The 16,232-nt window shown below is 42.0% G+C and overlaps 1 protein-coding gene across 2 annotated transcripts in view; it reads left to right on the plus strand.

Moving 5' to 3' along the window:
* Positions 1-218: 218 nt before the first annotated feature.
* Positions 219-16,232, plus strand: part of FGF14 (fibroblast growth factor 14) — a 638,300-nt gene continuing 622,286 nt past the window's right edge. For both annotated transcript variants that reach the window (XM_065413672.1, XM_065413691.1), the window contains exon 1: positions 219-426. In XM_065413672.1, the coding sequence (XP_065269744.1) occupies positions 219-426 (208 nt within the window). The remainder of the gene's footprint in view (positions 427-16,232) is intronic.

Below are 16,232 nucleotides of genomic sequence, written 5' to 3' on the forward strand. Positions count from 1 at the left end.
CTGCTTAGTTATTGGCCTCAGCTGGGATTTCTTCACCTTACTTTTCGTTTGGCTTCATGCTGAAAAAGGATTTCTTTTTCACGCTTTTGGTAATAATCATCCAATGTTGATCTAGGGGGATAACCTGGCTGCAAAAAGCATCGATTGAGAAGTCTCAAAGAAATAAAGCACGTGAGGAAAAAAAACTGGGAGAAGATCGGAATATAATTATTTTTTCTATGGTAAAACTGGTGCCCCTCTTCAGGAGAACTGATCCCAGCTTATTATTATGCAACCGCAAGGATCTCTTCTTTCTCAGGGTGTATAAGCTGCTGGATTGCTTTTCGCCCAAATCAATGTGGTTTCTTTGGAACATTTTCAGCAAAGGATCGCATATGCTGCAGTGTCTTTGTGGCAAGAGTCTTAAGAAAAACAAGAACTCAACTGGTAAGCAATACATTGCATCGCATTGTTTTCCTTTGATGCTATCCTGTCTGTTGCTCATTGAGGTAGCTCTGCAATCCTGCGGAGGGGAGAAAGGGAAATATAACGAGGCCAGTACGGACCTCCATGTGAATATGTGTATGAAGGAGCAGTTTTAGATTAGCTTCGGCGACGATGCAAACCCAGTCTGCTTCTCTTGGTTTCGGGGGGGGGGGGGGCATGTCCAGAGAGAAGGAAAGTTTTATATTGTTGCCCATTTTAGCGAAGAGGAAAGATTGCCATGTTCGACCAACCCGCCCCCTCAGGTGCAGCTAGTTTGAAGAAGAGGGCTCAGGGGCTCTTGGCTGGTGCGAGATCCCCTGCCTGCGGTTAGTTCCTGTGCAGGGGCTATGCCACTCGGGTCCTGCCCAAGACTTTCTGATTAGCTTGTACAATATTCCCACCCAGGATCACCTTTCCCGAGTGAAATACAAACCCCAAAGCGCACCATTCTGCACTAGCGCTCCCTCCTCCCCTTCTCCGGCACAGACCAGGGGGTACTTTCTTGTGCCTCGAGGGAAACTAAGCCAAAGTAGACCGGCCCACCAACAGCAGCACAGGCTTGGGTGGTTTTATTTGTTGTGTATTTCTTTGCTTCACGTCTCCTTGATGAACCCCACCCCCTTCTCTGTGTCTGTTCTCTCCGCTCTAGTGTGATGATCATGGGCTTCCATTCAAACAGGCTCCAACGGGGAAACTTGCAGTACATTACATAAGGAATGCAAATGCAGGTGCTTTGGGCAGCCCGATCTCAGCCCAAGGGGGCACTTCCCCGCTACCCCTTCTCAGTGCTTTCCGTTGGCCAGCAGGGTGGGGGAGGCTAACTCTCTGTCTTCGGGAGAAGCAGCCTGGCAGGGAAATACCCAGCCGCGGGAGGAGAGCGAGCGCCCGGGGCTTGTGTTTGCACGAGCGCGTCCATGATTGCGCTCGCTTTCCTGGGGTGCCTGCAATCCCTGGAGAGCGCGAGCGGCGCGGAGCCCGGAGAGGTGTGCGTGCTGCTGGGTAGGGGGTGGGTGGGTGTGAGCGGGGCTGGCTGCCCTGCAGTGGCAGCTCCAGACGCGGGCACTGCAGTGTAGTAGATCATAAGCTCCCGCTGCCTCCCTGACACCCCAACATCAACAAGCAGCAGCCTCGGCGCAGGCAGCGGGGGCCCAGCTCAAAGCAGGGCAAAGAGACCCAGATCGGCGCCCAGGCGGGTGGTCAGCTTGGGCTGGTGCCCCCCGCGCGCTTTGCTGCAGCAGCAAGGAGCAGTTCCTTCTCGGCATACCAAAAAGGCCCACATGCCCCAGCCCGCCGCCGGGCGGGGGGAGGCAGGCGGAGAGCCTCCCGCAGGAGGATTGCTAGTGAGGGGAGCGCTGAGCCTTCCGGAAAGTGCCAGCTCCTACCCGCTTCCACGCACTGCAGTGCGCGAGCCTCCCCCTTGGCGCGGGGAACTTCAGCCCCATGAATTTCCCGGGCGGCGAAAGCAAAGCAACCTGCTCGCCCCATTCAGCCCCCAAGCAGATGCGTTCCGTGGCCACTGACAAATTGACCTAATCTCCCCCCACCCCTTGGCCTCTAATCTTCAAACGTGGCAATACGGTTAAGGTGACAGACAGGTAAGAGCAAGAGACCTGCTCGCCCTAATACAGGGGGCAATGAACGTTTTTGGGCTAACCCTGCAAGCACAAGAAATGCGCCTTTCAGGCCAGTTTTCCCCAACGGGTTCCTGACCCTTTCAAAGACAGAAGTGTTCCTGGGCTTGTTTCTAGACGTTTCAGTTTGCATAGAGATAGTGGAGTTACCTAGACCTCCTAGTGTTGCATCTTCTCTTTAGTGGGGAGAAGAGGGGTTAATAGTAGTCTCCTTGGGGAGCTTAGTGACTTGAAGTGCTTATCTGAAGCACCTGCTTCCCCCTACTCCCTGTTTAAAAGAGGTCTGTTACACTTGGCCCCTCTTTCCCTGCTCTGGGGAAAATATAGCAGTGGCTTTTGGTTTTTTGTTTGTTTACAAGCATTCCAAATGACACAACATTATGTCAAGTATCAGGGGGTAGCCCTGTTAGTCTGTATTCACAAAAACAACAAGGAGTCTGGTGGCACCTTAAAGACTAACAGATTTATTTGGGCATAAGCTTTCGTGGGTGCCACCGGACTCCTTGTCACAACATTATGTAGCAATTCACATTCTAGTTTGGGAATGCTGAAACATTGGGCAGGGAGGTGATGGAATAATTCAAAGTGTGGCCAAGAACAACATCAACAGGTGTCAGTTGCTTGAACCATACTCTGTTAATAATACAATCCAAATTAGGGGTTTCAAACCTTGCTAATGTGTACTTTTACTACTGTATTTCAAGCCATTTTGCTTTCCAAAACTTGCTATCCTTTTTCCTTGTTTCTATAATCTTTTTGTTACAGGGACATGGTAAGTTTTTTACTTCTTTTCTTGCTCCAGATAAAGTCTTTAAAATGTGTTGCAAGTTTGTGATCCCAAGGTTCACTGTTCCTAAGAAATTAATCGATCAGTTAAGGTGAAATCTTGCCAAACTCCCCTCCCCTCTTAATTGTAATAAGCCCAAGAGAAAAAGAATGATCATTCACCACTGTTTGTTATTATGACTCAGAGGAGATAAATAGGTTATGATTCTAACAAAACTACTTGGCAGTGTGCAGGGAGTGGCATTACCACAGTGAATTTCTTTGTCAGTGTCTGATGTACCACAGCAGCTTAGATATTAGATCACTTATTGTCCCAAGTTTTAAAGTTTTGCAGTCACATTCTATGGCCTATTAGTCTGTAGCTGAGTTTGCAACCTCTGTAAGAATGTTACATGCTGTAGGTGTGTTTGTTTTTAAGCTCTCGAGGTTAATATCGGAAATTTGCAAGGTATTTTGTTATGTTCTAGCTGTTATTTGTGTTGTGATTAAATAAAACAAGCATCAAATTGAGCACCAAAATATCTATTATACATTCAGTCATGTTTTGTGATGTTGTGGTCTCTGACTCTAGTTATTGATCCAACAAGATCTAAGTACTTTTCATTCTTTTATGATATAAATACAAAAACAGAGACTTAAACTAAAACCAAAGCATATGCCTCCACTCTAAAATCCCTTTCCAGAGTAAAATTAAACAATCATTGACTACTTGGAGAGACTAATAAACACTAATCTTCTTGATTAGATTAGTTGATATTTTGGTAATTAATACTGCTTACTGGAAACTGATTACTGCATTGTTCTGGGTGTAAACTATTTTTTCCCTCTGTCTTTGCAACAGACCAGCTGTCCCATGTTTGTTCCTGTGCTCTTCTTTGCCTTTACTCTGATCTCCGTATGTGGCATACGCACCACTCTCTTCCTCACTCACAAATTTTAGGGCAGCCCAAGTCATTTGATATACTCATTCTGAGCCCATCCCTACTGGCACATTGTATGAGAATCCGCCACATTGCAAAGCGTGGACTTATCTGCCTGTCATCGTATTGACTCAGATGCAAACTTTTAATAAATGGTTGGGTTCAAAGGATGAATGGTAACAGTTTTGTATGGAGTGCTTAGTGCTGAATAAAATGCACTGGTGGGTGTTTGAGCAATTAAGATCCACTGATTGTTATGAAGCATGTTTGTCACTCTTTAGACTATTTATCTCTAAGAGAAGCTCTGTTTCAGAAAATGCAGCCGGGACTGCACATTTTCAAATACTCCTTTCTTTTCCCACTCTAATTGTAACTTCCCACTTGTGAAATCCATCTCCCAGCTTTCTCCTGATCAGGACCCACGTGCTCTGTCCCAGTTTCTATTATTTCCCAGTGAATTCTGAAGCCAGCCCTTCCATAGTTATTGACATGAGGCATCACTTCAGAGAAAGCCAACATTAATAAAGCAAAGGACTGCTGGTCTAGAGAGAGTTGTACAAATCATGTCAGTATCAGGTCAGGAAGTTTTAGCTTATCTCTAACAGGACATGGAAGGCTAAAGAACATTTGTGTTTCAAATTATGGATCCTGGGAAGAGGAACTGTCTTTGTTTCCTAAAATTGCATGACTGTTATCTACTTCACATTTCTTGTAAGAGAGAAAATTGTAGAACTCATTTGACTTGTTTTTACTTACAATTGAAAAGAGTTTTTCTTTTTAGCTTTTTGAAATTTAGTAATACAAATTAACTGAAATTTCTGTGCTCTTCAATAATGTAAACATTACAATCTTTTTAGATTCACAGGGCCTCATTCTCCACTACCCTGCAGCTTGTGTAGTCCGTTCCTCCTAGGCAAACTGGGTGTAAAATGCTACCATTCTATGTGGTGGAAATGACTACACAAGGTGTAGGGTAATGGAGAATCAGGGCCTAGAGAACATTTTATACTGATCTAGGCCATAAAGGCCTGATCCAAAGCCCAGTGAAGTCAATGGAAAGACTTCTGTTGACTTCAGTGGGCTATGGATGAGGCCCTAACTGTGCATATGTTTGGTTAGGGGGTGTATTGATTATGGAATTATTTTAAGGCTTGAAGGATTGGTAATGGGACATTTTTCTAACCTCTAGGCTTTTGGTTCAAATTTAATTGAGATTGTCAGTGACTGAAATTTGTACCATATGACAGCTGTTTGGGTGTCTATGGGAGATGAGTTGGTTGTTTCAGTCCATTTCCTAATGCACAGGGGCTTCCATCACAGAAACCACTATCATGTTTCCCACCCTTGTTCTCTGTCTCAGCAGAGAGAGAATGTATTAAATGTTCTTCTCTGTTCCTTCCTATGAAGAGACTTCTCTCCAGGTTAAATTCAAGAGAAATTGCTGTGGGGGAGCTGGCATTACTGTTTTATACAGACTGTAAATATTTTGAGGATACAGAAATTTAGTTTCCATTAGTGTCAATCCACGACCATTCTCAAGCCAATATCCACTTAAAAGGAAGAAAATGCCAACTGCAAATGTGGAATCCTATCCCAATATTGAAAAAATGAGATCTCCAGACAATCCCTTGATAACCTCTTTCTTCATTCCCCTCCCCACCCCCCAAATACTGTTCTTTCATGATTGCATATTGTTCTGAAGAAGTTTATAAACATAACCATGCAAAAATGGAACTGTTTAAAACACAGACTTAGGCTCTGCATTTTACATGCCCATTGTGTGTCATTGTTTGAGTTATAATTAAGTTAGGGTCAGATGCTGCAGCCCACTTACTCATAGAAAACAAACCACCCACTAGAAACCAAAGGGTGTTTTTCCTGTTAAGGACTGCAGGATTGGGCCCATGGTGTTTCTTTCACATTACAGTCAATGCTGCTTTTTAGTGTTAATACTATAGAATACAGATTCAATATCGATTTTAGCTGCACAGTACATTTTTCTCCAAGAGCACTCAAATGTAAAATGGCCTATTTACATGTATCTCACCCACTGAAGCTTTTGCCCTCCATGGAATATGTTTTCTGAATTTATACAAATTTAATTCTTCTCTGATCAAAGTAAATTGCATATTGCACTTGTTAAAGGGTGAAATATATTCCTGCTCATGAATCTTCCTACATCATACATATGCTTACACTTAGTTCAATGTCAGTTAATGATATGCCACTTATAAATGAATTAATGTTTAAAAGGATCATTTGGACTTAGGGAAAATATGCAAAATGTATGTACAGACATTATTGGGTTTAATTTTGTAATTATGCAGTTTTCATTTGAGGAGGATAAGTAAATTAAATATCTATAAGCATGTTAGGTTAATCAGTTTGGGGGCAAAACTGCTATTGACTTCAGATCTGAGTAAGGGTTGAGTAAGAAATTCAGGATCTGGCCCTTGACAAAGAGCCATTAAATGTCTGTAAAAATATAACCTGGAAAAAAAAAGAGAAGTTATTTGAAGTGGAGAGATTTTCAGAAAGACTTCATTTACCTTTTAAAAAAAAGTAATAACCTTTCCTGCCCCTCCTCCCGCAAGTAATATGTTCTGTAGTTTTCTTGTACTTACTCAACTTGGAGAATGAAGTGTTTCAGCAAGTTGTCAGGTAAAATAATGTGGCTGGATTAAAGATATGACTGTGCTGAAATAGACTACGTTGGATCTCTAGAACCGTTAGCAAATTCAGAGGTTGTGGGTATGAAGCCTACTAGAAGAGGGTTTAATTGAGGACTATCTTGTCATCTAGGAAACCGGAGACCTGGTTCCGTACTTGGTTCTGTCAGTGACTTCCACTGTGGTTTTTGGACAAGTCATTTAACTTCCCTATGCCTCAGTTTCCCCCTCTTTAAAGATACCAAACAGTGGCTGAACATTGCGCAATTTCACTGTTTTTTACAGCTTCTTCTGAATGATTAGATATCCAGAGGCAAGTTACCAGGCCTGATGGACCAATAGTATTATCTGATAGCAAAATTTACGGTTAACTTTAATGTTTTGTTTCCGTTTTTCTCATCTATGGGGAAAAAAGGGGGGGTTATGATCTAGTGTAGGAATTCAACCACTAATGGACCCAAACCTACAAACCAGGGTGTAATTCTTATAGCTGTGCAGTGCCACTTACCTCAAGAGGGAACTGTGTAAGGCAGTATGCTTGGAAATAAGGTTTGCAGGATTGGGCCCATTAGATTTAGTTCAGAGAGTGTCTGCTCCTCATGAGGAGTGTGATTTGAATGTTAGAACAAGTGAAGGAGTGAGAAATGACAAAATGAGTGGGTGGCCAATATTTTTATCTCCGATCATGTGCTGAGGTGCTGGATTTTAAAAACTAATTTATTGTGCTGTGGAGCTGGATTCGGCATGGTACTAAGCCGCTCCTGGAGATGCTGAGCATCCTAAACCCAGTGGGAGTTGAGGGTGCTGGCCATCTTGTAGGCCTGAGTCCACAGTGAACAAAATGTAGGTACATAGCCTATTTTCTTTAAACTACTCGGCACCAAAGGTAAATACAGTATTCATAGTAAATAAAGTCAGTGCCATTATCCAGCACAGAAACTCTCCCCCCCCCCCCCCCCGAAGAGAACTTTCACTTTGGAGTGAAACCTCCCAAGAGTCATTAAGTGAAAGCCTTTTATTATATATATATATATATATATATATATATATATATATATATATATACAGAATATTATTTTTATATTGCTTTTAGCATATCACATTAAAAGTATTGATTGCCTAGATAGCTGATGTTTAATGCAAGCAGTTGCAGATGTGAAAAACTTCTTGAGAAGTCAGAATAAAAAGACTTACTGTAATAAAATTCAGCAGACTTGTTTAGGCAACACACTGAGTTGGACATGCATCATCATTTTAATTAACAGACGCTTAAGATAGAATGGAATAGTGCTGTGGAATAGGCAGTAAATGACAGACAACTGGTGATGGAAATTGACAGCATGATTTTAACAGTCATACGTTATTATTTTGACTTTTTCCCCCAATTACTTTAATTTTAATTGGAAAATGTATGAGGAATTTTATTGAGCTATTTTAATATTTGCATATGAAAAGTAATCTCTTGGAAATTATTTGGCTTAATCAATTTGTGGTGTTAAAATTAAATAGGTCCCACTTGACACTAAAATAGTTCCAAGGTTAAACATTTTAACCTTGTTGGAATTGTTTTTGGTTTGCTATGAGATAGCGATACAGGTCAGCTGTAATCCTGTAAGAACTCTTTGTTCTAAGTAGAGTCCAGGAAGGCCTATATTTATGTGAGTTTGTACAATATTAGACTTGTCTATTTTGTGAAAAGTCATAATGAAATCAAATATCAACTTGCCTTTGTACAGTTTTACAGTTTGAAAGAATACCCATCCCGTAAAATGCTGCGTGGTACAAAGGGCTGCACAGAGAAGGTACACGTACAGAGGGCCCTCCAGGGACAGATATCTCCATGCCCATGCAGAGGCGAAGGATGTTTCCTCCAGGGAACCTTCTGCATTCTTGGGCTGCCGCAGATACCAAGGCATTAGGACACCTCACTTTCTGCAAACCTCACTCTCTTCACCTTCCCATTGAGGAGTTGAGGCTTCTCAGGGTTTGGGTGACAGGGATGAGGAAGGGATGAACTAGTACCAGATGTACAGTCCCCTGCATGGAGATCTGGCGTGAAATACTGGTCCCACTGAGATCAATGGAAAACCTGGATTTCACCCCTGATTGGGAGTAAATACAGCCTGAAGCTGTATGATTAACTCACTGAGGGTCTATTGAGGGTAATCCAGAGGGACCTAGCCAGCAACAGAATGGCTGCTACTGCAGCCATTGGGCCATAAGGAAGGGAGACCATCCATGTATGTAGACTATTACTACTACCACAGATCTAGAGGAATCTAGAGGATCCTGAAGATCCATATGATTAGAAGGCATCATCTCCTGCAAACTGTTCCCCTGACCCCTAATTCCTTTCCCTTTGGGGCATGCTGTAGGGACTATTTGTGGGTGCAAAGGTTTGCAGAATTGAGCCCCAAAGTCACATAAAACACCCTGGATTATGGGATGGATCAAGCAGAAGGAAGAGGCTACTTATAAGGGCAAAGGCTTCTGTTTACATCCAGATTTCTTGGTACTAGTCATGCTGGAAAAGGAAATACTGAAGAATTCCATTGTACTTTAATGAGATTTTGAAATGAAAATGTTAAATTTTTAACGCTACAGTACATGGTTGTGGTTCTTCAGTAAATGTATTTTCTTAAGCATGTCCCATTTATGCCCACTGCATTTCAATGTTATATGACTGAATGCACAAATGAATGTTTCCATTTCTATCTGGCATTCGAGAAATATCACACAATATTACAGTATTGTTTGTTGGTAACTTTCACAAGTTCATTCCTTTTTTCTGAGTTAATTCATTGACTTTGATGAAAGCAAATGGTAACTAACAGTAGAAAACTTAGTGCAAGTTATAGTAGAAGACATGAGGAAAGACTAGGGTATAGGGCTTATCTAAGGAATAGGGAAACTCCTATTCATCCTGGGCAAGAGCAGATTGTCACTATCTGCGGTTCAGATCCATTAAACTTGGGGGGAGGCACCCCAAAGCTTCATGCCCCTTCAACACTTTTTCCCAGCTGTTCTCAAGACAGGATCTTTCCCCCACCCAAACCAAGCAGCCTTCTTCCTTCTCTTCAACTGCAAGCACAGGGTTGCATGAGTCTGCAGTTCTAAAGTTTGCTGGTGTCTTGCTTGCCTCTCAGTCCTGTCTCCGATCTGTGGATCTGGCCTTGGTCCATCCCATTTCTATAGCTTTACTGAAGGTTAACCCGCACGTTTCCCCCAGATTTAGTGGTTTTACTGGGTTCTATTTCAGACATTTCACATTTCTGTACTTTGTTTTTAAAAATGTGGGGAAAAATAGCCATTGCATCTAATTTCTTTTAATATGTTTTTAAGGTCTTTCACTGCTTTTTAAGATTCAGCCAATGATAGTGAGCACACAGCAGTGATTGTTGGTGACTTGATTATTAATGAGAGGAAAGTTGGTGGATTTTCCTAATTTTCTAAGGGTTTGGGCATGAGCTATCTAAATGGCGAATTTCCCACTTTATGCCAAAGTGCTGAAACTGAGTAAATGTGGTTGTGCTAAAGCGCCTGGCACTGACTCCACAAAAGAAAAGCAAATCTTTAGGAGAAATCAAGAGATGAAAGGTCAAATTCTGGCTCTTCCGTGGATATGTGGAAGGGCTCCAGTGCAAGAAAAATGATGGGCTTCTGTTGTGTTTGGGGACCAGGCTTCTGAGACTCTTGTACAGCAGGACCCTACACCTCCACTTCCCTGTGGAACAGGCCTCTGCAGCTCTTCCCTCCACTGTAACATTCTGTGGGACGATCAGCTGACCTCTGGAGCATTTCCAGTGGGTCCAAGTATTTGGAAAACAACTGACTGAATCCATTTAGTAGTACTGAGCGCTGACTGGAAAATCTGACACCTGTTGGGGCTGAGGGTTCTCTCTTATCTCTGAGATTTTTTTTTTTTTTTTTACGTAAACTCTCCCCCATGCGCCCCACAAAGAAATACCTGCAAGAATAGCTTTACAAATCAAACAGTTCTTTTGGCTCTTCTTTTGAACCTATAATCATTTAGATTTTTCTTTGTAGTTCGGATTGGATTGCTAGGTGGTTAGTGAGAACTGTTTGTGTGATTGGTAAATAAGAGGAAAAAGAACAAAGTCTTATAGAGAAGTATGCTTCATGTATTTAAAGTCCCACATTTTTAAGGATGGCCTAATTCTGGATATTCAATCCCAGTGACATCAGTGGAGTTGAACAAGTGCAACAGACCAGACCTTGGGCCACTGTATCTGTCTGGGTAAGAGTAAAATTCTTCAGTGCGTCCATATGAGTTACTGAGTTTAACTGGGCAAGAAATCAGAGGGTGTGTGTGTGATAGTGAGAACTGACTAGCTGCATCTGATATTATGTTCCCAATTCTTTTTAATTTTGGCTTTTTCTTCATAGTTTATATGGGATGGTACAGATGGAGGATTATTGGCCTGAAATGGGGGTGAATCCCAGGATTTGTGGGTAATAGAGGATGTGGATGTGTTTCCTGGATGAAGACATTCAGTTGGTATGAATGTACATTAGAAAATGTTGGCTTATTTAACACATTGACAGCAAAAATGTCAATCTCAAGAATCAAAATGCCATACAACAGTGAAGAAAATACACTTTGGTGGAGTTCCTGAGGATGCCCAAATAAATATGTATAGCAGGGTAAAAAATGTATATTGTGCTGCGCACATCTAAGGACAATGAGGTAAATCAAACCAGTCCCGAGGACATGCAGATGAGTGTCTGGGGCTTCACTGAACAATCATGATTTTAATTTCATTGCCTTCTGAATGCTGGGTGGGGGACATTACATCCCAGATAGACCAGCTTCCAGAATGCGCTAAGGAGGAGCCAGCAGTTTTGGTCCTTGTTACCAATGATGCAGATGGAAGTAGAATGTAGGTTCTACAAACCAGGTTAGGAACGTTTTGATGTACTGTAGGAAAAAACACTAATGTGCAAGGTGAGTAAATATGCTGAGAAAGGGCACACTCGCTGCAGTCAGTGGGCGTTTTGCCATTCACTTCAGTGGCTAGCTGAGTGGATGGAGAACTGGCTTCGTTGCTGAACACAGTACAGTACCTGTTAGTGGAAGCAATTTGGGATAGAGGATGGTGACACAAAAGATTGAGACAGAAGATGGGTACAAAAATCAAGGAAAGAGAACATCATGCTCTTCTGTAGTCATGTGATGGGGTGACTACCCCACTTTCACCCTGCAGGGTTTAATGCAGGTAAGATTGGCCAATCCACCAATTAGGCAGCTAATTAATGGGGGTTAGCTAGGCAGGAATAGGTGGAAAAGGCAGACACTCCCAGAGAAAGGGAGGAGTGGAGACTTCAGACTGCAGTCACTCTCTGGGAAGAGGTAGGAGGTTTTGGGGAACTGGTAGGCCCAGGAAGAAAAGGAGAACCAGTGGTAGGAAGTAGCCCACAGATAGAGCAGTGAGGCAAGAGAGAGAGAGAGAAGGCCCAGACTGCTGAGCTCAGGGTCCCTGGGTTAGAACCTGGAGAAGAGAGAGGTCCCGGGTTCCCCTACCAGCCACTGGGTGAGTGGCACTGAGGCAGTGAGTGGAAAGAGTGCCTAGGACTATTAAGGAGTTAAACCTTCCCCGGAAAGGGGGGGAACATGGACAGTGACATGGCCAGAGGACTGAGCAACAAAGAGGACACCGTGGTTCCTGAGACTGCAGGAAGAGCTGCAGGCAGACAGCAGAGACAGAGTGATGATGTGTAAACTGTGGATGGGGTGAGTGTGTGTGTCAGCCTCAAGCTAATCCCCAGAGTACCAGGAGGAGGCACCAGGCTGACAGTGAGTGGTGTGCCCCATAACAAATCACATATAGGAGAATTTTGGGGTAGAGCTGGATGAAGTTGAAAAGGCTAACATTTTTTTGTAAATAGTGGAAAAAGCTGAAAAATGCTCTGCTAAAAGAGTAGAGAGATTTTTTTCAAGTCCTGTATGGCTCAAACTGGAATAGTGTGGCATGTTCTCTCCCTCTTATTCTCTGAGGGAAATGAAAGCGAGGAGACAAAAGGAATGGTAAACTAAATAATAAAGGGATCCAAGGGGTATACAGTAGCTTAGAAAGGTTAGAGAAGAACATACTGTTCTGAAGGGAGTTGAGTTTAGAAGCTCTTTAAGCTACAGTCCAACAGAAGAGCAAATAGGCTTGACCTTTAAGGGACACTTTTATGGTACAAATATATTTTTAGAACTGGTTTCCTTCCAGTGTTACTGGTAACAACAAAGATAACTAAATGTGAATGATTTTTTAAAACTATTTATGCTGTTTACTTCATACATGTGGTCACACTATCTGGAGTGGCTCACGACCATGAATACCTGCCTCCTGGCAGACCCCCCGAACTGGTGGTGTGTTCTATAATTTAGATTTTACCGAATCAGTAACAAATGTGAACTCCTGAATCACTAACAGTTTCACCATGGAGTCACAGATAGTCCCCTTAGCTTCTCCAGTCTATTTTGCCACCCAGGTGAGCAGGACTTAGTGATAAATAGCCACCTACACCAAAAATCATAAAATATTCAGGTTGCTTCCAGTCCCAGGAGACCTGTCACTTACCCCAGACCAAGTGGTATCCTAGATCTTACACCAAAGTCAATGCCTGTAGCCAATTCTGTAATAAACTATCTAAAGGCTTATTAACTAGGAAAACAAATAAGAGTTATTTACAGGTTATAGCAAGCAACAGTAAACACACATGAGTTGCAATCTAAATCCTAAGAATGTAGTAGTAGTCTGTCAATTCAAAGTGTCTTTCAGGGCAGACCCCTGGGGATCTTTGGTTCAGTTTGGGGTGTTTCTGGCCCTGTAAGAGTTCAGACAGCAAAGAGATGAAAAATTTTCCTGTGTCTTTGTTTTATTTCCTTCATTCAGCCTCCAGCTCCATAGGATGAGCTTCCTTGCATGTAGCATTTCTAAGATGCGATAGGGCCATTAACCAATCCTTTGAATTGTGGTGTTCCTTGATGGCCCATCTAATTTTGATAGTTCTTCTGGACAGGCGTGAGGAAACACCATTCCCATCTTTGTTCACAAGTTTAGAGCAAACATTTTCAAAGTTATAAATCGAAACACAGACATTACAAATAAGATTAATGGATGCAGCAATTTACAAACTTTTTATAGAGCCTAAACACTAAATACAGTCTTATAAGCACTATAACATGGAACAGCACTAACACGTAAGTGAACCAGTCTGGTCTCCAACTATGAGTTTGTCAGTTCTTAGCTAATGCCTGCAGCCTTGGCAAGAGCTGGCACCTGGCCTACCCAGCATCACACATGCATACTCCCATGTTGGAGAATGAAAATATACTAGTAAGTTTCACTTTTTAAAAAGAAATTAAGGTGCTCATACACTATCACAATGCTACAGGATTTGGGTTGCAAAGGCTGCAGGGAAATGTTTTGTTTCTTTGAAAATATAGTTTACACTGGAACTCTTAAAAGTACTGTAAATATATATTTCTATTGGTTTTGGGTTTGTATACCTTATTTTTACAAAACATAAAATTTCAGGTGAGAATTGACATGATGGGTGAAACCGTTAAAAGATATAGAAGGGTTTGACACTAGAGGAATTGAGATAATTTTTTAGTTTATACAGGATAAATTTCCCACACGGATACTTCTACACATTTTAAAGCACCAAGTGGTTTGGAAAGAGTAATTCTTATTATCATTTAACATTTATATTGTGGTAGCATCTAAAGGCGACAACCAAGTTGGACCTCACTGTGCTAGATACTGTACAAATATGTAATAAATTACTGTGCTCGCATCAAAGAGCTTACATAGAGTGGCCTACTATACTAAAATGAATTTCACCCATTTTTAATGAAAATCAGAAATAACAAAGTAGTCCTGATTGTCTTGTTTGTTTGAATTTTGGAAAAATTCAGCATGTAGTACTTGGTGGAAATCTCTTAATATTTTTCTCCTAGGATGGAGAGGCTACGTTTGTCAGTGAACTCAATACTAACCACTCTGAATGGTTGAATTTAAACATTGTTTGTTTATTTTGTTCTTTCGCAATTCCTGGACAAACCCTTAGCACAACCATTCATTTGCAAATTATATATTTGAAAGAACAAAGTATCAATATTTAATCCGGGGCAAAGAAGGAGGCTGCAATTAACCAGAAAAGATGTTTCTTGTTTTGAATCTTTGAATAATTGCAGTCAGAGGAATTGCGATAAGCTATGGTCATGGCACATAGATTTGTGCTGTCTTAAAATAGAGCACAGTAGGGGTGTTGGATTTGGCATGTGAGTATATTACACAGATCTAGGGTTATTGAAACCACTAATAACATGACTAACTACTCTGTAGGTTTAAAAACAAATCAAACCATCTAGTCCAGTAAACTACTTTTAGTAATATACAAGTACGACTTTCAGTATAAACACTTAGCAGTTTACTCGGTTATTTGGCAGCTGTTACTCAAGTCAGTATCACACTAACATAATGACCCTTGTAACTGCCCCAAACTGTGGGCTCAAATGGGTGTCAGTAATTCCAAGGGGGTCCAGACAGACTACTCTGGGGTTCTCCCAAAGACCTCAAAAATCTCGATCGGGTTTTCCTTTGTAGGCAATCCCTCTCAGGTTTGGCTTCACACATGAGAGAGACAATTTATAGTTTGGCTATTACTTACAGTGGCTGCCTTCTGCCTTGCTGGCCAACAGAGCCAGCTTTACTCCAGCTTTTGGAAAGCTCCTTGCTAGCAGCCTTACATTGGAAGGCCTCAGTTCTGGATTGAGGAGGCAAAGGCACTAGAGAAAGGAGAGAAAAGAGGCCTCTCGGGACGATCAGGAATCAGGCTGAGTCTACACCAGCCATCTCTAGATTTTAGGAGGGATGGGAATTTGTCTTTTCTCCTTTCAGAGAAGGGGACTGGAAATGCATAAATGTTGCTTCGGGTTTTAATTTTTCTGGTTGGCCTAGCTACTTCAGGGTTAGCTGCAGTGCTTTGCCATCCTGTATGTTTACTGCCTCTTAGGTCTGAATTTATCACAAGGTTACGGAGTATATCAGATCATGCCCTATGCAACAAAACACAGTAGTGTGGTAAAATGAAAGACAGGAGGCAGCAAGACCGAGGCCTTACTCATAACCCAAATCCCCAGCCCCTGTGCCTCCTGGCTCCATTCTTCTCCAGCAGTGAGTCCCCAGATGGATCAGAGGGCCTTGTCCATAGAAGAACAGGGATCTATAGATAAGTTGGATCTGTGCTAATCCACAACTGTTTGGGCAGGTCTTGGGGCAGTCTGAGCCGACTCCATTCTCCTTTCAATCTTTAAGCTATAGTGATTAGTTTACAAAACAAACATTTCTCCCAACACTCTCAATCCAGGGAATTAATGTATAATGCACTAATATAAAACTACAGAAATCCTGGAACAATATAGAACAAGTAGTGAATTAACTATGGAATTTCTCCATGGGGCACAAGTGTGTTTCCTTTGGGTTTTCCTCTCAAAGAGGATTAGGCTTTTTCTCTTAAACAGAGATTTCTGCACATTCATTTTCTTGTGCTCTATTGTGTATTACACCTCAATGGAAATCAGAAAAGGTCTGGATGTTATGTGAATAGATTTCAGAAGTCTCAGTGCCTTCGGTGAGGAACTGGGAAAGCACATTAAGACTTTTCAAAATATTTGCAATCGTTGGCTAGATAGAATGGTATAAAATAGACTCTCCCTTTCAGTGTACAGTCAGTGGCCCTGT

Source organism: Emys orbicularis, chromosome 1 (assembly GCF_028017835.1).
Source record: "Emys orbicularis isolate rEmyOrb1 chromosome 1, rEmyOrb1.hap1, whole genome shotgun sequence".
In the NCBI taxonomy this organism is placed as follows: Eukaryota; Metazoa; Chordata; order Testudines; family Emydidae; genus Emys; species Emys orbicularis.